This window comes from Vitis riparia, chromosome 18 (assembly GCF_004353265.1).
Source record: "Vitis riparia cultivar Riparia Gloire de Montpellier isolate 1030 chromosome 18, EGFV_Vit.rip_1.0, whole genome shotgun sequence".
NCBI lineage: Eukaryota > Viridiplantae > Streptophyta > Magnoliopsida > Vitales > Vitaceae > Vitis > Vitis riparia.
Genome location: NC_048448.1, coordinates 13,624,210 through 13,645,482, shown reverse-complemented (window position 1 = coordinate 13,645,482; position 21,273 = coordinate 13,624,210). Strand labels below are relative to the sequence as shown.

Here is a 21,273-nt window from a genome sequence, read left to right as displayed (position 1 = left end):
CATTAGCCAAAGAAAATAGAAAATAGATTAATAAAATTTCCAAAGTAAAAAAATCTGCAAAACGAACACTTGGGCACTTGTTGCAAGGTTGGTGTAGAATAGGAAAAGAGTATTTGAAGATAAAATACATCAGAAACATACAAGGCTAGTCTCTCATCATATCTCTACATATTTCTCTATGGTGGCAGTGAGGGTGGACTTGGGCACCGCGCCAATCACACTCTCCTTCCTCTCCCCATTCTTGAAAAAGAGAACAGTGGGGATGCTCCTTATTCCATACTGGGTGGCAATGTTTGGACAATCGTCAGTGTTGACCTTGCAGCACACGATCTTTCCTGCATACTCCTTGGCTAATTCATCGATCACTGGCGCAATCATCCGACAAGGCCCACACCATGGTGCCCAAAACTCCACTAGAACTGGGTTTTCACTTGCAATCACATCGTTACTCCAGCTTGAATCTGTCACCACTTTAACTGCATGTGTTGCCACCATGCATTTTTAATTAATTCAACTTCTGGGGAACGCTTTTTGGACTCACTTTAGCAAAGAATCACTACTGATTACCTTACTTGACAATTCATGTTTAAGAGAAGATGAAGTGAAAAAATGCCCCTTATTTACAAAATTACTTGAAACTGCTTCTCTCTCTCTATATATGCAAATGGGGTTTAATATTTCCGAACGTTTTGATTGGCACAATCAGAAAATGGCGACCGTGGAGCCATATCTACTATGGTTCTCTCAATTTTAAAGCTCTCAATTTGACACTGTCAATCTCTACAAGTTACCAATAAAGGACAATCATGCATACATAAAAGGAAAGGCTACCAGGAATACTAAAAAGATGCAGAATCAAATTAGAAAGATATGAGAGAGGAGAAGCTAAGCAACCTTCATCTACGGCCTCGCGAGCTTTGCAGACAATGCGGGACTTGCGGCAGATGCGATGGAAGGAGTAATCCAAGGAAGAAGGTGAGGAGGAGAATGATAAAATGGACGGTTTGACTCCTTTACATGTCGGCAAATTAAGCTTTTCCTTAGCAGAAAATGGATGGTGGGACTGAAGAACACCAGCTCTAGCACAAGACACTGTGCTCACTTGAAAACAATTCTCCAGAGCCATTTTTACTCTCTCCTTTGAGTACCTTCTCTTTTTCTTCTTCTTTTGCCCTTTTCTATGTGTGTTCAGAGTGAATTGAGTTTTGAAAGGGTGGTGAGCAGAGAATGTGGGCTTGGCATTACCAGCCAGCCAAGAATCTGGACGATTTTATATAGATCTCTTATTTTCTTTGAACTATGTTTTTCTGAGGTTTTTTTCGATTATTTAAAAGGTGGATATTCTTAGGAGATTGTGAGGTGGCTAAGGTGGTGATGATCATGTGGATAGTATTTGCTCTCCATTTAATGAAGGAATCCAAAGGAGACCAAATGGCTCCAAGCGGTTACCACGCAGCTCTCAATTTTTCGATATTCCCTTTCGTCCTCAGCCTTCTTATCGGGCCTCCACATCCTGTACTTTCTTTTATAAACATGGTATTGGGCCTTAAGCCCATTGCAGAATCAGCTGCTACCCATTCCATTCAGACCTCACCCAATGTAGCTTATTTGTTTATATAGATAATTTTATTGAAAAAATCTTTCAATTTAGAAAAGAACTTGATGCAAAATAAGAGCAATGTTATTTCCCTTCATTGCTAACAGTCTATGATTAAAGCGTTAAAAAAAGAGGTTAAAAACTTGAAATACCGTCCTTAAAGGACTGAAATCGAATTCAATTCGAGGCTTCATAGAGAGTTTCAGGGAATTTTTCAGATGTCGTGCATCCTTAAGTTATATGGTGTAAATACTCATATGGGTCTCTTTTACATGTGAACTCACTTGATTGTTACCATGTAGACATATGACAAAACCCCATTCACCTTGGGTAGGTATCTGACAGACCAAAAAGGGCTGGGGCTTCAAAACTCGGTTATACACAGCACTGATCCCAGGGTAATGTAAACACACAGTGGCTATAGGTAATTTGGAGATGCTGCCCTACACTTCATCTGCTAACTTCAGTATATGCCCAAACCTGTCAAAATACAACCAACAGTCAGATAATACATGATGCAACTAAAAACTTTAGACATCTAGCCATCAAAACCACAGTTAATAGGAGAGACCTAATAGAAGAAAGTAGCCCATTTATATCATCCTATAGTGAAAATAAAAGAAGGAGAAGGAAAAGGTCATGTTGACCCACCAACTTGTCAATTGCCAGCTATATATTTGGCAGTAGATTCTCATCAGTACTATAACTTGGAAGAAATGTTCATGCCATTCATAGACTAAATTTGCTACGGAACCTCCCAAGGGCTTCTATATTAGCATGTTGTGTGTGTGTTTACAAACACAAACAGGGTCAGTATGATTCCTTACCCTTTGATGTTATTTCAAAATATAAAAAATAAATTGAGCAATCTTATGTATGAGGTAACTTTCTAAGAACTCCAATAGATCAACTTCCCACTCTTACAACTCCTACATCCCACAAAAGCTAACAGACTCTGAAACTCTCTAGAACTTCTCTGTAGCTTCCCTTGATACTACGCTAGCCCCTACTCTACCATACAAATTTGGTGTGAATGCACACACACATAATATATATATATATGGAAAATTTTGTATTGTCACAGTTTTCTAGTATATATATTGGCCAAGAGCCATAAACCAGATCCTTATTCTGCTAAATTTCCTATTTATACTTCAATTTACCTACTAGTTTTGTCATTAGACATCATGAACTTGTAGATAAGGTTATGAAAACCTTTGTATAACAGAAACTAGTGCTAACTAAAAATATAGCCCCACCTCAAAATGAATAATCTTTCAGATCTGCCTTCAAGTCATTCATTTCCATATCAGTCAGGCACTCTTCTGCAGAAAGGGGAGGGAGTTGCCTAGTTTTGCGTCCTAAATTATGCTTGTGCCACTCACTTTTAAAATGTTCTCTATACTGCTTGGAATCCCCTACAAACGCATCACATGTGCTGCACTTGTTTTGTTTTACCTCCCCTTCAGTACTACTGCTTCCCACAGAGATTGTCTGTCTCTGTACTTTCTCACTCAGTTGGAGCACAGGATCTGCAGACTCCTTAGGTAGCCTTGATGGCACATGCTCATGATCATCATAATCATCCACATGGGTGTCCCCCTCCATGTGCAGAGAGACAGCAAGAATTTCCAACCTTCCCTGCAGGTTCCTCACCAGGGCATCACAATCTCGGAAAATACCTGGCTCCATTTCACAGATCTGCAAAAGAATAAAGATGTTGAATTCCAGGAAATAAAAATAGAAGAAAATCAATATCAAAAGAATGTGAGATACTGATATCTTTATTTGACTACAAAGAATAAAATACAAACAAAAAAGAAAAATACAAAAAGGAACATCCTAACACTTCAATTGTGTATCAATCAGCTGTACATCAAGCCTGCAGATTTAATACAATCTTTTTACTCACTTCATAATTGGGCCAACTTCAATGAGGGAATTTGCATACACCAGTTTAGAAAAACCTTTTTAATACTTTCACTTCAATCAGTCCATCAATAACATAAAGATATGACTAGAAGGAACGCCCCATTTCTAGGGTTTTTATTTTTTTTAAATTTTATAATTTTGTTAAATTACCAGGACATGCTCAATTTCTAAATTGCAAATTTGGCTTATTAACCAGATTTGGTTCCTATTAAAGCAGAAACATTTTTCACCTACAATTTTAAACTTTGGGTAGAGGCCCTCATAATTCTAAATCAAAGCAAGTCAGAAATGCTTTCCTTCTCTAGAGCAATAACCCAAGAAAGTACTTCTAGCTCTTGATAGAGCAAAAAAAAAAAAAAAAAATCAGAATTTGTTGTGTAGGATATTTTAATAGGTGAGTTTATTGCAAAGGTATATAAAATTTAAGACTAGTTCTAGAATAATAAAACTCTTGAATCACCATGGATAATTCCAAAATGATGATTTTCTTTAACCTGCATTAGTTTCCATCCATTCAATTGATTCTAAGCCCCTACCTATGCACCCACCAGGGGGAAAAAAAAAACCTAAAAAGCTTGCTGAATATTACTGCCTCAGTAACTGCTTTCTGAAAAAAATTTAACATGTACTACTCCAAATTATTGCACAAGTAAATGGCTCCCAATTTGTCACCATTGTCTCTTAAGACCATATGAAAGGAATGAATGTTGACCTCCCAATGACCATTGCTTATTTATGACAAGTCAAGTTATAAAGGCTTTTTGGTTTCTTTGTACTTTCTTCTTTTCATTTTTAATATGTTTTTGGTAGGCGGTGGGGGAACAAATGGTGGTAATCACCAGTTCTTCCATTGCATCATTCAAAATGAGTCAAATAAAGGGCATAGTCTTGGAGTTTTGGTACTTGATTTAAACTATGTTCTCCTGGTTGATTTTGTAAACACTCCAACAGCTATCAAGGAAAGCTACTCCACCCTATTTATTTTATTTTTTTGGATAGGTAAATGCAGATTGTATTAATATTTAAAAAATATATATGATGTATACAAAGCAAACAAAAAGAAAGAAAGCATGAACACACAAAAACCATCAACGGCCCCCTATGAAGAGCCTAACCAGTTCACAAAATCTAACAACAACATAGAACCATCCTCAATATACAATCTAACCCAATCCCAAAAGTTATACAAAAAAGAACTTTTAATTGTTTGATCCAAACTTTCGCAATTCTCAAAGGCTCTTGTATTTCTCTCCCTCCAAATGGACCAAAAAAGACATAAAGGAGCAACTTCCCAAGCCTTTTTCCTTTTTTTGCCAACACAAGAGCCACCCCAACTCAAGAGAAACTCTTTCATTGAAGAATGCATCACCCACTATACATCAAAAAAAGCAAAAATCAACTGCCATAGAATGCGAGCTTTCAAACAATAAAGGAGAATATGATCACTTGTTTCTTACTCTACTTTGCACATATAGCGTCTATTAGGCATCCTCCAACCCCTCTTTCTAAGCTGATTTTGAGTCAAAATCTTGGCCCAGGTTGCTTCCCAAACAAAAAAAAACTAGCTCTTACAAGAGCCTAGGAGTTCCAAATTGTACCATGAGGGAATGGCTTCACTCTCCAACTTAATTGAAAAATCACTGTTCTTTGTCTCCACCCACACCATAATGTCATCAATGCCTAAAAAGATGGAGTAATCATGTAGATTGCAACCTCCCAAAAAAGATATCTACTTCCTCCAACTCCTAATCATTCAGCTGTCTAATAAACCTAAGGCCCCAACTACCACCATTCAAAATATCAGCCACCCAAGCATCTTTGAAAAGCAATAGAAAAAAGATTTGAGAAAGAGTTCCTCAAAGGTAGATCCTTGCACCACTTATCCTTCTAGAACTTCACCCTATCTTAGAACCAACCTTAAAGCGGGTTTCAATTTTGAAAGCCTTCCATCCATTTTTTATTGTCTTCCATACCCCCACTCCATACCTCTCTCACCTCTTTCATGCACCAACCCCCATCATTTGGCACATACTTACCAACAATTACCCTTTTCCAAATAGGGTCCCTTTCACTCACAAATCTCAAAGAACATTTTCCCAAGCGAGCCTTGTTAAAGATCAACAAACTCTTAAAACCTAAGCCCCTTTCATGTTTTTCTAAGCAAACAACTGACCAATTCACTAGATGGGGCTTGTTAGCCAAAGCCCTCCCTCCTTAAAGGAAGTCCCTTTGAATCTTTTCCAATCTGGCCGCTACCCTTTTAGGGATGACAAAAAGGGACATGTAGTAAATCGGTAAACTGGATAAAGTGCTCTTAAACAGTGTTTGTCTTCCATTTTTTGAGAAATACTACCTCTTTCACAAAGCAAGCCTTTTTTGGAACTACTCCACCCCTTTCCAAATCCTAGAAGACTTGTAAGGAGCACCCAAAGGGAGACCTAAGTAGGTGGTTGGGAGAACACCCACCTTGCACCCTAGAACCTCAGCAAGCTCCTCCATATTTGGGACATTCCCAACTAGAATTAACTCACTTTTCTCCAGATTAATCTTTAGCCTTGAACATGCCTCAAACCACACGAAGAGCCAACTTAGGTGCTCAAAATTTTCCTTACTAGCATCACAAAGGATGAGGGTATCATTTGCAAATAATAAATGGGAGACCTCCACTCCTACATCATGTCTTCCTTTGACCAGGAAACCATAAAAAAACCACCTTCCTTTGCCCTAGAGAGCAAGCATGGAGATAGCCTCCATTGCCAAGATGAACAAATAAGGAGACAATGGGTCTCCTTGTCTCAAACCTCCTAGAGCTCTAGAAAAGGCCTGAAGGGGACCCCTATTCATTATATATTCCAGATAAAGAAATAGATAAAGATTATTGTACATGATGCTAAGCAAGCTAACATATATAATTATATTTGAATTCCAACCAGTAACATGAGTTAATGATGGGTAAACTAAATCTGAACACTTGGTACAACTAATCTGTTTGAGTGATTTTAGAGCTGGTTATCATTGTATTCCGAACAGGAATTTGAGTATATGGATCAAGTGGAATCCTCCTAAACATGGAGGTTTCAAACTTAATTTTGATGGCTCTAGGGTTGGTACTAGGAAATCTAGTACAATGGGTTGCATTATTAAAAAACATGATGGTAATATTTTTGTCAGGGTACAAAATTAATGGGTCAAGCATCAATTATAGTAGCTGGGTGTGAAGCCTTGGGGAATGAACTTAGCAAAACAATTCAACGAAAGTATTGAAGGTGATTTCAAAATAGTTATTGATATTGTTAACAGGTTAATTAATTTTCATGCAAATATTGCTAGTTAGTCAAGGATATTTGATTGATGATCAATGAGTTTGACGTTATATGTAGTCATATTTTTGCGAAAGCAAATAGGCTAGTTTATTATATATTGCTCATCTTGGTCATAGTATTGATGATGAATAGATATAGATGATTTCTTTTCCTAGGAATATGTTTTGAATTATGTGTGAGGATGCTAGAGGAATTTTGACTTCTAATACCATATTGAACAACCAATTTTCCTAAAAACTTAAACTAGTAGGATTGGGGTCCACCATGCATATCATGCACTTTAACGCCCTTTCTTGCCCCATACCCACACATGGAGAGAAACTCGGGCTAGTAGACAAACAACTACAATTAATCTCTTTTGGACTTACACAATAAATGGGGAAATAAACAAGGTTATAATACCATATTGATCAACCAATTTTCCTAAAAGTTAAATCTTGTAGTATTTAGGTCCACCATGTATATCATGCACTCTAACATGTTGTAGATCTTATAATATATAATGTTATGTCTCTTCTTCAAAAAAATAAAAAATAAAAATAAAATAAAAATAACACTTCAAAATCCATTAAGCTCAAAATAGAATACTTTTAGAGTTTAAGGTTGAGATCTCAAACTTACAATGGATAGTTGACCCCCAGATTCATCTTTTGAAACAATGCTAGCATTCCAGACGTTGAGTTTCTCTAGAAGAGAAGAAAAATTCTGTTGAGGAACAGTGAGCCGCAGTCTCATTGGACAGCGTTTTATGGGGAAGTGCTTCTGAAGCTCACGAATAACCTCTAGTGCCTGCAGAAGAAACAGCATAGCATGAAAATGGAATTTTTGCTATCAAGAATAAATATAGAATCCACATCAACACAACTTCAAGAGGACAGGAAAACTAGATCAAATATTGCAAAGGCATATATGAAATGCAGGGAGTTAATTTTGTTTGAGATACACAAACTAAAAAGCAGTGAATTATTAATTAATTGAATGATAAATTTAATATTTACATGCATGGTGATGTTTACAAGCTAAAAAATTACTATGATTCATAAGACTCAGTTTTTTATTGTCAAGTTACAGTAAAACAAATCAGATAACCTGCTTCTTTGAGCTGCTGTTGGGATCAACAGAAAAATGGATTTCATGCATTAGTCGCTCAATCATGCTACTGGTATATGGACGTTGTGTTTCAGGATTGATGGTCTTCTGCATAACTATCGTGGCAATATCCCGAAACTGACTTGATAACTGAGATTCTCTCTCCTTTCCTGCAACCTGAAGCTCTCCTTTGTCCAAAATCTACCACCACAAGGAAATCGGTAAAGAAACACCTTCTAGAATAAATCAAACCAACTGAAAGTTTGTAGCAGGTTAACATTCACAAAACATGGTATATGAATGACTTACCAGAATGGTATATTCAAAAGTATGATAATGAATTTTACTCACCTCCAACAAAATTTCAGTCTCATCTCTCTCTTTCCCAAAGGCTGCTTCCAAATCTTTTGATTTGGCAAGAACTCCTTTTGAAACATTTGAATAAACAATATGTGACTGCAATACTTCATCCAAATCTTTCTCTCTGTGGAAGAATTTAGTAAAGATTTGAATAATTACATTTTAAAGAACTTCAATATTCAAACAAATGAAAAAGAAAATAAAATGAGTGGACAACTATAATTCATCCATCACAAAGGAAAACAAAAAAATTGTTAATTAGAAGCACTTATCTGCGAACTAATCAGGCTTTAAGACAGCTAAGTGTTGGACACAACACCAAAGAATAGACATGAAACACATGTATATACACATAGTTCAGTGCATGTATTTTATGAAAAGAACCTTATGATCATGTAAATTGGAATTTCCTCCTTCCTGTTGAGTAAGATGGGGTTTGGCCAAAGAGGACTTATTGTATAAGATTAATATCAGACTTTCCTCTTGGCTTCTTTGGAGCTCGAGGGGGTTATGACCATGGCATCTGCTCTCTTCTCATTTGTTTGTTTTAGTCATAGGGACTCTCAATAGTAATTTGTCAAATCTGCCTATCTATTTTATATCCTCTTTTGCTATTCCCCAAAAGGTGAGCTTAAGATTGGAACATATTCAAAGCGACTTCCTAAGGGCTGGTAGGAATTGGCCTCATCTGGTTAACTAGTCTATTGTCTATTTAGATGAGTAAAAGGGAGGTCTCAGCATCAGTTATCTGCATACCCTTAACACGACTTTGCTCAGTAAACAGAGATTCACTACAAAAAAGGAAACCCTTTGGAGGTAGGTCATAACAAGAAAGTTTGGAGCACATGAGGGGGGTTTGGTGTTCAAGGTTAGTGAGGGATAGCTGTGATGTGGGTGTTTGGAAAGCTTCAGATGGAGGACTTTTAAAAGCAAAACTTGCTTCTATGTGGGCAATGACAAAAGAATTAAATTCTAGAAAGATATGGTGTGGTGAAAATTCCTTGGAACTATCTTTTTTGGAGTTATTTTCTATTGCGGTTGCAAAAGATCCTTGGGTAGCTGAGATGCGAGAGCAGAAAGGGAAGGGTGGCCATTAGAGTCCTCACTTCTATAGATAATTGTATCATTGGGAATTGGAAGTGGTACAGACTTTTTTCAGAAGTTACATTCATGCTTAGTTAGAAGGGATGAGGAAGACAAATTGGGGTGAAAGAAATCCAAGAGCAACAAGCTTACTATCAAATCCTTCTATGCTTCCTTAGCTCAATGAACCAGTGAGCCTTTCCTCAAAATCATATTTTGGAATCCATGGGTGCCAATGATAGTTGGTTTCTTGTCTTGGGAAATCACTTGAGGAAGGGGGGTTAACACTTGATTGATTAAGAAGGAAAGATTAGAGTATGCCAAATAGATGCTACATGTGAGTCGATTGATCGTATGCTCCTTCATTGTTCCTTAGCAAGAATATTGTGGCAACTAGTTTTTTCTCTCTTTGGTGTGACTTGGGTGCTACACTCCTTTAAGAGGAAATCTATGGAGTTTTTTTTTTGATAGATAAACATAGAAAAAATTTCATAAAAAGAGGGAAGCAAGAAGGCAACCCGAAGCATACAGGGAGTATACACGAGAAGCCCCAAAAACAAAAAGCACAAAGAAGCTTACACCCACCAACCCTCAATTAGAGCCCAACCAATCTACAAAGCTAAATAAGGAACGGGGCTCTCCATCTAACCAAGACTTCGTCCAAGAGAAAAGATTACAAACGAAAGAGGCTTTCAATCTTTGGATCGACAAAGCCTCATTATCAAACACTATCCTATTTCTTACTTTCCACATCGTCCAAAATAAACAAAGGGGGCTGCCCGCCAGATTTTCCCACGCTTCTTGTCTACAAAGGAAGCGGACCAGCCAAGGAGAATGTCTTTAACCGTGAGCTGAAGGACCCAATTAACTCTAAACAACGTAAACACAAGATTCCACAGCACCCTCGCCTTGGGGCAATGGATAAGGATGTGGTTAATTGTCTCCTCATCATTACAACATAAGAAGCATCTGTTTGCTAGAGACCAGCCCTGCCTTTTGAGATGATCTTGGGTTAGAACCTTCCCCCAAGAAGCTTCCCAAGCAAAAAAACCCACCTTAGTAGGCACGCAAGGGCTCCAAATGATTCGCCACGGAAACAGGACTGCATCACCAGAATCAAGAGTATTGTACAGGGATTTTACAGAGAATATCCCATTCTTAGAAGCATTCCACACCACACTATCCTCCATCCCAATGTTGAGTCTCTTACCTTGAAGGACCGAAAGGAGGCTCGCCACCGCCTCCAGCTCCCAGTCATTAAAAGATCTAGAAAAACGAGGAGACCATCCCCCCCATCCCCCATAGAATCCCAACAATCCTCTACCCACACATCTTGGGAAACCGCAAATGCAAACAGAGAAGGAAATGCCTCACAAAGGGGAATGTTACCACACCAAATGTCCTTCCAAAATTTCACCCTTCTACCATCCCCTACAGTGAAGGAAACGTTTTTAAACAACAGCCCGCCTTCCTTTCTGATTTCCTTCCACAACCCCACCCCATAGCCTTCCCTAACCTCACAAGAGATCCACCCTCCTTCTTCTTCCCCATAATTCGTGTTGATAATAAGTTTCCAAAAAGACTCGTTAAGACTTTTAACGAATTTCCCCCTCTCAAAAAAATCCTTAAAGAATCCCATTATTTCGTCTTTGACAAAATCCCAACAAAACTGCCAAAAGGCAATGGGAAATCCATCCGGACCAGGAGCCTTATCCCCGTTCAGCTCCGAAAGGGCCAAATACACTTCTTCCAAGGAAAACATCTCCTCCAGCCTGGCAGCCTCCTCTCTACCAATTCTATCAAACTCCAAGCTGCTCATACTTGGGTGCCAGCCACCAGGGTCCGATAACAGGTCCTGATAGGCCCTCACCACTCCCCTTTGAATATCTTGATCGTCTAAAAGCCAGATACCTCCGACTTTAATCTTTTTCAAACAATTCCTTCTACTGTTAGAGTTCGCCATCTTATGAAAGAATCCCGTATTCTTATCACCTTCCTTCAACCAAATTTGTCTTGATTTCTGCCTCCACGAGATTTCCTCCATAATCGCCCATTTTTTAAATTCCTCCTTGGCCTCCTTTCTAGCCTCTAACTCCTGCTCGTTTAATGTTCTCTACCTCTCCTGCTCATCCCAGAAAGAAACTTTGCCCAAAGCCATCCTCAAATTCACCCCCACTTTACCAAAGACTTCCTTATTCCAATTCTTCAGCTTAACTTTTAAAGCCTTTAGTTTTTCTGAGAGGACAAAGCTATATGAGCCACTGAAATTAAAACCTTGCGACCAGCCCTTCAGAAGCTCCTTAAATCCTTCCTCCTTGAGCCACATATTCTCAAAACGGAAAGGAATAGGACCTCTCCTAACTCCACCCCCATCTAACAGGATTGGGGAGTGGTCAGACACAGGCCTTGGGAGGGAGCACTGAGATACTCCACCAAATTGATTTTCCCACTCCTCCGAAATCAGGAAACGATCTAGTCTTGACCTGGACTGGCCGTTTAACCCCCCACTCCACGTATAAGGACCCCCCTGAAGAGGCAAATCTCTTAAAGCCAACTCATCTAGAACCTCCGAAAACCTTCTCATGGAGCCAGACATTCCTCCTGCTCTACTCCGCTCACTAGGAAATCTAATAACATTGAAGTCCCCACCGATGCACCAGGGATCAGACCACAAACCTCGAATTGCGCCTAACTCTTCCCAGAAAGGTTCTCTAAACCTTTTCGTAGTAGGACCATAAACCCCAGTGAAAAACCACATAAACCCATCCTCGCAGTTCTTGAAACGACACGAGATTGAGAAAATTCCCATTTCCAGGCCTACTAACTCCAACACTCTCTTATCCCAGAACACCACCACCCCTCCAGCTGCCCCTCTTGCATTTACAGCTCCCCACCCTAAGAATCTTCCCACGCCAAGACTGTGAATGACCCCTTGGGACATTTCTTGGATTTTGGTCTCCTGTAAGCACACCAAATCCACCTTTTGCGATCTGATTAGGGCCTTGATAACCTTCCTTTTATTCTTGTCATTAGCCCCTCTGACATTCCAGGATAGAATTTTTAACCTCATCTAACTATCGAGATTCTATCCCCACCAACTCTGGCCGCAAAATTCTCCTTTCTAGCCCCAGAGTAATTGATAGACCACTCAAGTTTTTTCAATTCCCTGTCAAACTTAGTGGTCCCTGACGAGCCCTTCTTCAAATTTTGCTCCCTTCTTCTCTTAGTCCTTAGGAGCAGATTTAGTATTTCGCCTTCAAAACCGTTCGTGGAGAAGCCCAAGAATTTACTAAACCTCGCCAAGTAACTGTCGTCCCACCGGCACCCGTCCAGATCCTGAAGCATCCCCTCAAACTCCTCCCCCGGACCTTCTCCAGCCACTGGCTTCTCTCCCCTAGAGGCAAGCACCCCATTGCTACCGTCAGCCAGGATGATACTCAGCGGATTCTGCTCCTCTTCGTTGACCTCAGAACCCGATACCCCGAAAGACCCCTCATTCAACGGCATCCGACCGAAAGAAGAAGGAGAAGGAGAAGAGAAATCCCGACCCCCCATAGGATTATGACAGAGAACAGCGAACCTGGAAGCCTCTTCGCGAAGAGCTTCGTCAGTCACGAGCCCCCGATCCTGAGAGGAAACTCGCGTCAACGAGTCTCGCGGCAACCCGTCTAGGGGATCGACATCTCCTCTTGCAACTCGACTTGCGCCTTTGGAAGAGGGGGGCGGAAGCATATCCCGAGCCCTAGGAGTCGAGACTGGGGACTTGTTTCCATAAAAAGCCCCAACATCAGCCTGACCAGGCCCACAGGCCACACCCGATACACCATCACTTAAGGAAGAGGGAATGGGCCTTGGAACCCGGCCCAAGTCCACCCGGCTAACAAGACAACAGTCTTGGGCCTCCCCACTAAACAAAGTTGAAGGGTCGCAGCTCCTGCTAGGGCCTGCCAGCCCACTTCCACTGATGTCCATATCGATAGGAGGGGACTCCCTACCCCCTTCCACTAGGACGGCTAACCCATCAACCCATCTCCTCTCAACAGACCCTTCTGCAGAGGCCTCATCAGAGTGAAAAAGTGAATTTCCTCCATTACGCGCCACGTCTTGTACCTCCACCTGCACCCCCAACTGCTCCTCCCCCTTCCTTTGACTCCCACAGCAAGCCACCCGATGAGACCCAGCGTCTTCTTCCCCCGTCCTTACCCCGCCCTTCCCGGAGCAGCTTCCCGCCGGAACCACCTGCGAGAACCAAGGTGCAGATTCCCACCATAGATGAAGGGAAAAGCACCCCGTCCCCAGAACAATATGAACAGAGCTAGGGACCTCCCAATCCACACGCTTCACCAAAATCCTCGCCCATTGCAACTCAGACATAGACCTGGTGCCTTCATCCACTGCTAAAAATCCTCCGCACCCATCTCCAATATTTTTAAACACCTCAAAGCTCCAGAGATGGAGTGGGAGCCCGACCACCCTAACCCAAGACTCTGCGGCAAAAGAGTCCTTAAGGGAACATCCCACCTCAGGATTCCATCTGTCCAAGAAGAGCCAATTTTCCTTAATGTTTCTTAAGCCTCTGGCCAATACTCTCTCAGCCTCTTGAGCCTGCTCGAAATCAAACAGCATAATACCCCTACCCAACCCGACAATAGACAACTTCCCCTTAACCTCCCAATTATGGCGGGTCCAAAATCTAACGTAATCCAACTCAGGAAAAGGAGTTGAGATTGAACCCCACCTCCCTATTAGACAATGTTTCAGATGCTCAAGTCTACCACGCACCCCTTTATCCCCTACCTCTAATCACACTGACTCACCCACCCTTCTCGGAGTTGATTTAACAGCATCTGCATAAGATTTCGTTTCCTCCCTCTTTTCCTTCCACTGAACCTTCAGGACTCCCTTCGGCTTCAACGGAAGCTCTGACATTTTGGTGAGCTTTAATCCTTCTGTCGGTGTCACTCCCAGCCCTCTCAACCTTACAGCCATCAAATTCCATCCACTGGCCTGACCCTTCCCTTCAGGGAAGATGATGCTGTATCTTTTTGCTTCCATATCTCGGACCGAGCATAGGATGAATCTCCCTGCTTTGTTCATCCGTCGCTCCATTCTGAACTTTCTGTTTCCCTCCAACCATTCCATAGCCCATCTTTGATCATCCGCCTCTCTACAACATGTTTCAATGCCTTCCAACAGATAACGAAGACTAGCCTCCCCAAATCTTACCCAAGAATCAAAACCCTTGCATCTCTCCCATATGCATCCTTTCAACTTTCCACCCGACTCCTCAACCTCAATCTCAAACAACTTGGACTCCACCACAAAACTACTTCTCCCCATTCGCTTTGTTTAACCCTTGATCTGTAGCAATCTTGCTACTCTTGTTGGGTATTTTCTCCTTTTTATTATTATCCTTTGTATAGAAATCTATGGAGTTAGCATGGCTATTTTGTAGTGAAAAGCAAAAGAAAGTTTGGAGAGCTGCTCCTTTGTGCCTTTTTGAACACTTTAGATGGAAAGAAATATAAGAATTTTCAGCGATACAAAACACTCAGAACAGACAATCAAGTCCTCCTTCATGCGTATATTTTTGGATTGGCTTAAAGAGTACATAGATGACACTTCCATGACCATGATAGATTTTGTTTATTGGTTGGGTTCTAACTAAGGAGAGAGTGGTTGTTTTTTGTTGGCTTACTTTCTTTTTGTTTGCCTGATGTGCATTTTGTTTACATCATGTGTACTTTGGTGCACCCTTTCTTAAATGCTTTTAATACGTATCCTCATTTTGTCTATTAAAAATAACTGGTGTCGGGGAGGGGGGAGGAGGGAGAAGTGGTGGAGGTTTTCCATTTACTCATTTTTTTTAATGATGTGTCTAATCAAATTTTGTATTTGAGGTGGACTCTTTTTTGGTTTGAAGCCATTTCAGAGTTGAGTCTAACCTGGGAGAAAACTTAAGCCTTCCAGGCTGGGTCAGTTGCCTTCCACCTATGCTCCTTTCAAATCTTCTATTGTTTGGGATGCGATGGAGGAAAGGCACATTAGAATACTACCCTAATGGAAACTTAATAGTTGTCTAATGGTGGCAGATTTACATTTTGAAGAGCACTTCGTTTAGTTTTTCCTTCAAGGGGGTCCATATAACATTGGGAAAAATTCAGTGTGACTTCTTGTGGGGAGGTGATCCTTACGCTTACGTAATTAGTCAACTGTGTTTTTGGATAAGAAAACGACAACCTAGGGATTAAGAGTCTTTCTTTACCTAACAAGATACTAATGCACGGAAATACACTAAAGCTTCTTTCCTTTCAATGTCGCCCAGTAATCACCAATAATAATAATAAAAATACGTCGCCCAGTAATCAAACTAAAGCACCAATGCACAATCACTTCTACATTAGGCATTCGGTTCATTGCTTGTTCTGATCAATTCAACTTCAGCAAATTCAAGAAGCTGTGGTGACCAGGGGATGTGAGAATAGGTCAGCATGGAAAGGCTCGAAGGAGGGGATTTCTCTACCAATTTTTTTTAGCTCTTTGAAAGGAGCTCCTGAAGTTTCTTTTTTTGCATGGAAGGCGACTTGGAAGAAAATTTTGACACAGGATAAATTAAGAAGAAGAGGAAGGCCTCTAAATGACCCATGTTGCTTTTATAAAATCAGCCATATCTTTCTTCATTGTGGTATAACAAGAAGCTTATTTTTATTTTATTTATTTTTTTGATCCGCATAACAGTAAGTTTATTGCAACAGATAATTTGCACTTATCGGGGTGTCTTGGGTGTTGCTAAGGTTGGTTAGAGAGGTCTTATTGGGGTAGCATCAGAGTTTTGTGAGGAAGAAAAGTAGAATGGAGAATGACACCTCTATTTTGTTTTGGATGCTTTGGCCAAAGCTAAAGCATGGGAAATTTGATGGAATGGAGAGTTTGATTCAATTTCTTAAAGATGTTTTGTTTCCCCTTTTTTTATCGCTTAAAGGTGGTTTCCATGTTGATTTTTCACCTTTGTTTAAACTCATTATTTGTTTAAACTCATAAAATCAGCAATAGCAGAAAACGTTGATTCAGACTCGATGGTTTATTCTAGGAGGCTAAGCCTACCAATGCAAGAGCAATACCCAATCTCTCTTACAAACGACCAGTCCTCTACTCTAGAATGAGGTACATCTAATCCTTCTAATCTCTCTCTTCTTAATCATGGTTTTGACACTATCTTGATATTCCTATAGCTATTCGTAAAGGTTAATGTTAGAAGTTGTACTCAACATCCTTTGCCAAACTTTCTATCCTGTCATAGATTTTACCACCAATATAAGGCCTTTACCATTCATTTGTCCTCAAATTCAGTTCCTAAAAATGTACAAGAGGCTCTAAGTGATCCTAGGGGGAAGGAGGCTATAAATGAGGAGATGAAAACCTTGTGCAAAAATGAAACATGGGATATTATTTATTTGCTCAAAGAAAAAAAAAAATCAGTAGGATGCAAGTGGGTGTTCACCATTAAATACAAAGTTGATGGTTCGATTGAGAGGCATAAACCTAGGATAGTAGCAAAATGATACACACAAACCTAAGGAATTGACTACCAAGAAACTTTTGCACCCATGACAAAAATGAATTCAATTAGAGTTCTTTTATCCTTAGCAGCAAATCTTGAATGGTCTCTACAACAATTTGATGTAAAAAACACATTTTTGCATGGGAACTTGGAAGAAAAAGTATTTATAGATTTGCCTCTTGGTTTTGAAGGAAAATTCAACAGTGGAAAGGTTTGTAGATTGAAGAAATCATAGTATGGTTTGAAGCAGTCTCCTTGGGTATGGTTTGAAAGATTTACTAAGTCTCTTCTCAAATCTGACTATCACCAAAGCCAAGGAGATCATACCCTTTTTATCAAGCAATCACCTAAAAAGAAGATTACTGCACTTCTTGTTTACGTAAATGGCATAATTGTCATTGGAGATGACGTAGAAGACATGTAGAATTTTACGGGAAAGTTGGCAAAAGAATTTGAAACCAAAGATCTTGGAAATCTAGTTTGCCGGTTTACTTCATGTCTCTTTTCTTTTTGCCCAAAAAAGTAAGGCTGAGGTTGAAGAAGATTCAGAGGGACTTCCTATGGGGGGGAGGTGCTCTTGAATAGAGGCCACATCTTGTTAGGATGAACTTGGTTTGTCTGGAAAGAAAGAAAGGTGGTTTGGGGGTGAGAAATTTAGCTTTGATGAATAAAGCTCTCTTGGGTAAGTGGAATTGGCGCTTTGCCATTGAAAGTGAGGCTTTGTGGAAGCAAGTGATCAGTCACAAATATGGTGTAGAGGAGGGGGATGGTGTACTCGGGCCGTAAGTGGGAGGCATGGAGTAGGGCTTTGGAAAGCTATTAGAAAGGAATGGTTGGGTATGTATAGCAATTTAGCCGACTGCGTGGGTAAAGGTAGGAGAGTGAGATTCTGGAAGGATAAGTGGTGTGGAGATGAGCCTCTTTGCGAGTCCTTCCCTTCTTTATTTGCCATTTCCCTGGCTAAAGATGCCTGGGTATCGGATGTGTGGAACCCAGATGGTGTAGGGGATGGTTGGACCCCTCTTTTCTCAAGGGCGCTTAATGATTGAGAAATTGAGATGGTGGAGCGGTTTATGCTAAAAATCCAAGCCTTTAGAGTGCAAAGGGAGGACGAGGATAATGTGGTTTGGACAACATCTAGAAGTGGAGATTTCTCAGTCAAGTCGCTCCATTCTATTCTAGAGCCCGGAGGATCTGCTTTGTTCCCTTATGATAGTATTTGGAGAGCGTATGTGCCTCCTAAGGTAGCTTTCTTCGCTTGGGAAGCTTCCTGGGGCAAAATCTTAACTTTGGAGCAACTCCAGAGGAGGGGTACTCTTTGGTAAATAGGTGTTTTCTTTACCTTTCTGAAGCAAAAACGGTGGATCACCTTTTACTTCATTGTGTTAAGACGCGGGCATTGTGGAATCTTCTTTTTTCTCTCTTTGGTGTGGCTTGGGTTCTTTCTGGTTCAGTTAAGGAAACTCTCCTTGGATGGCATGGAACGTTTGTGGGGAAAACCTGTAAAAAGGCGTGGCAAATGACCCCCTTATGTATATTTTGGTCAGTATGGAAGGAAAGAAATTTGTCGGCTTTTGGGAATGAGGTGTTTTCACTCCAAAGGCTGAAACATTCTTTTGTATGTAATTTGTGGTATTGGGTTAGGGTGTTTATAGTTTTGAGCCCTTATTCTCTTGTTAGCTTTTTTGAGTGGCTAGGCTCTATGTAAGGGTAGGGGTTATTCTCTCCTCTTCCTTGGTTTAGAGTCTATGGGCTGCTTTTGTATACTCCTTGTATACCTAGAGGACACTAATTTGGTTGTTTGTTTAATATATTTCTCTTTACTTATCAAAAAAAAAAAAAAAAAAAATTGTGATAACAAGGCTGCAATCAACATTACTCACAACCCAATACAACATGATAGGACTAAATATGTTGAAATTGATAGACATTTCATTAAAGAAAAGATTGATAGTGGATTGATTTGCACTCCATTTGTTGCATCCAAACTACAACTAGTTGATGTGTTCACAAAGGGAGTTAGAATCCTACATTCAACTCTATGGTTGGCAAGCTAGGAATGGAAGATATCTTTGAACCAACTTGAGGGGGAATGTCAAAATCTAAAAATTATTCCTGATTTCATGGAGTTTATTTGATTTATTCCTGATTTTGTGCATATTTTGCGCATATTTAATTAGTTGATTATGTAAACTAAGGATGTTGTAATTTAGAAGATTTGTAGGAAGAATTTTAGGAGTAGGTCAGTTGTTTTATTTTATTTCCATTTATTGTACAAGTTTAAAAGTTGTATATATATTTGTACTAATTTTTCAAAGTGAATATAAGAAGATTTTTATTTTCCAATAGGGTGACACTAATATTTTGTTTCTTTCTAACATTTTGACACCCTTTATATACGCTGGCTATACTGGGGATGAAACATTCCACACCACACACCCCCAATTTTTTATCAGTGTCTGCAATATATTATGTACGCTTGCCTCTAAAAAAATGTATTTTATGAAAAGAATGAATTCATTTGTGTTTATGTTTTCTTTGTGTCTTTTGCCTTTTTCTTTTTCTTGTTCACCAATTTATTCTCTTCATTCTTTCATAGTCAAACAAAAAGATAGAAATCATAACATAACATAAATCTGGGCCTTAAGTGTAAATAAGGAACAGTGAAATAGTATATAAAATATCAAATTTATGAAGAGTTGAGAGTTCTTAAAAAAAGCATAAATTATTCAAATATACACGCTCTTCTATAATTTCACTAACAAATAACAGTACACAAATTAAAATTGACCAAAATGGTTTCCAAAACGTGTTGTGTTGATCATTTTCCAGTATGCTTAGCATTGAAGGATGTTCTAAATATCACACATAGAATGAACAAAAAATGTTTGATGATTGCGAATCATCTATCATTGCTAAAGAGTTATAAGAAACTCAAGGTTTGTCAGTTTGTTGGAATGAGTATCAAACAGTATATGATGCAAGCTGTCAAAAAATAAAGGAATAAGACATAAATGTGTTGGGATGTGTGCTAAATGAAATTGGTAGAAATAAAAATTTTCAGCTCCTAAATTTTAAGTTGCTAAAGCAATGTCATAGGGCTTGTTTGTCAACAAAAATGAATTTTCATTTGAAATTTTTTCATTTTTGAAAATTAAGAAAGAACATGTTCATTTTCAATTGTTCATCTGCTTGGATTTTTAAAAGCATGAAAAACAATATTACATCTTTTAAAAATTTTGAAAATTTGTTGCCAAACACCTTTTCTATGTTTTTTTTTCTTCCTGAAAACAAATGCAGTTCTTTACCACTACCAAACAAAGCCATATATTTGCAAACATAAACCATGATACACTCTACATATTGTACAGGAAAAACATGCAATACGTAAACATGTATCAATGATGCAGCCCTTTGCCAGTGTAACTAGCAAAGTTAATGATGTTTGATTAAGTGATGCTCACACTATGTACACTTATACAAATCCAGACAAACAAATGAAATCCTCAAATCACATAGCAATATCAATCAATCCAGGTGAGTGGACATAATTCTTTTGTTGGAGTAAAGAAGCCAGGAGAAGATGGCTACCTGAATGCATGTAAGTCTAAGTTAACATTTTGTAATACCCCCAAAAGCAACAAAATTTTCAACCGAATTGTCCAAAAAATATCAATGTAAACAAAGAAAACAACATCCTATTAAGTAAAATTATGCAACAAGAAACACCCAAGTTTGTTCAATCCCACGTAGATCAAATAATTATACGAATTATTACTAATTTTCTATAACCGTTTAATCATGTATAGACATTAACAACACTAGAATCCCTAAAAATATCCCCAAGTACTTTTTGGGGAAAAAATTGAATGGAAATTTGAACCCATTTAGCATGTTGGCCATTATTCTATGATTTACACGGATAAGTTTTAGAAGCAATAACAGTAGGTAGAGATATGCATACAGAATCCAAGAACTGACGAAATTAAGCCAAGGGAATTAGGGTTCGGGATTTTATAGAGAGAGAAAGGGGATTGGGGCATACACTCCAGAGCGCCAAGAGAGGACCTTGTTCTTATAACAAGCAATTTCGAAGCGAATACCCTTCTTTTTGAGACGAACCACCGCCACGTTCGTCAGTCTCTTTTGCCCTATGGGCTGCTGTACTACCCTTGACATCTTCCTTCCTTCTCTGCCTCTACAAAGTTCAAACCCTGGTCAAAGAGAGAGAAAATGGAGTTGGGGCATTGGATGGGGGCCTCGGATCCAACATATGACCCAAAGTGGGGCTGGGCTGGAATTTGGGCCGTTACCTCATTTCCACGCTA

The 21,273-nt window shown here is 39.4% G+C and overlaps 2 protein-coding genes across 2 annotated transcripts; both read right to left on the bottom strand.

Moving 5' to 3' along the window:
- Positions 1–16: 16 nt before the first annotated feature.
- LOC117906159 (thioredoxin-like) lies at positions 17–1,279 on the bottom strand. The gene is made up of 2 exons (XM_034819121.1): positions 895–1,279; positions 17–476 (listed from the first exon to the last, which is right to left on the bottom strand). The coding sequence occupies exons 1-2, from the start codon at positions 1,124–1,126 to the stop codon at positions 157–159; spliced, it is 552 nt and encodes a 183-aa protein (XP_034675012.1). The 5' UTR covers positions 1,127–1,279; the 3' UTR covers positions 17–156.
- Positions 1,280–1,732: 453 nt separating this feature from the next.
- Positions 1,733–21,203, bottom strand: LOC117906158 (ribosome maturation protein SBDS). The gene is made up of 6 exons (XM_034819120.1): positions 20,991–21,203; positions 8,293–8,425; positions 7,942–8,142; positions 7,474–7,641; positions 2,857–3,298; positions 1,733–2,077 (listed from the first exon to the last, which is right to left on the bottom strand). The coding sequence occupies exons 1-5, from the start codon at positions 21,122–21,124 to the stop codon at positions 2,858–2,860; spliced, it is 1,077 nt and encodes a 358-aa protein (XP_034675011.1). The 5' UTR covers positions 21,125–21,203; the 3' UTR covers positions 1,733–2,077; position 2,857.
- Between the last annotated feature and the right edge of the window lie 70 nt (positions 21,204–21,273).

Coding starts and splice junctions, on each gene's coding strand:
- LOC117906158 (XM_034819120.1), bottom strand. CDS start 21,124: ATGTCAAGGGTAGTACAGCAGCCCATAGGGCAAAAGAGACTGACGAAC. Junction 8,426..20,990: donor CTCTCTTGGCGCTCTGGAGT/GTATGCCCCAAT, acceptor ATTCTTCCACAG/AGAGAAAGATTTGGATGAAG. Junction 7,642..7,941: donor ACAGCAGCTCAAAGAAGCAG/GTTATCTGATTT, acceptor TTTCTTCTGCAG/GCACTAGAGGTTATTCGTGA.
- LOC117906159 (XM_034819121.1), bottom strand. CDS start 1,126: ATGGCTCTGGAGAATTGTTTTCAAGTGAGCACAGTGTCTTGTGCTAGA. Junction 477..894: donor TCGCGAGGCCGTAGATGAAG/GTTGCTTAGCTT, acceptor CAACACATGCAG/TTAAAGTGGTGACAGATTCA.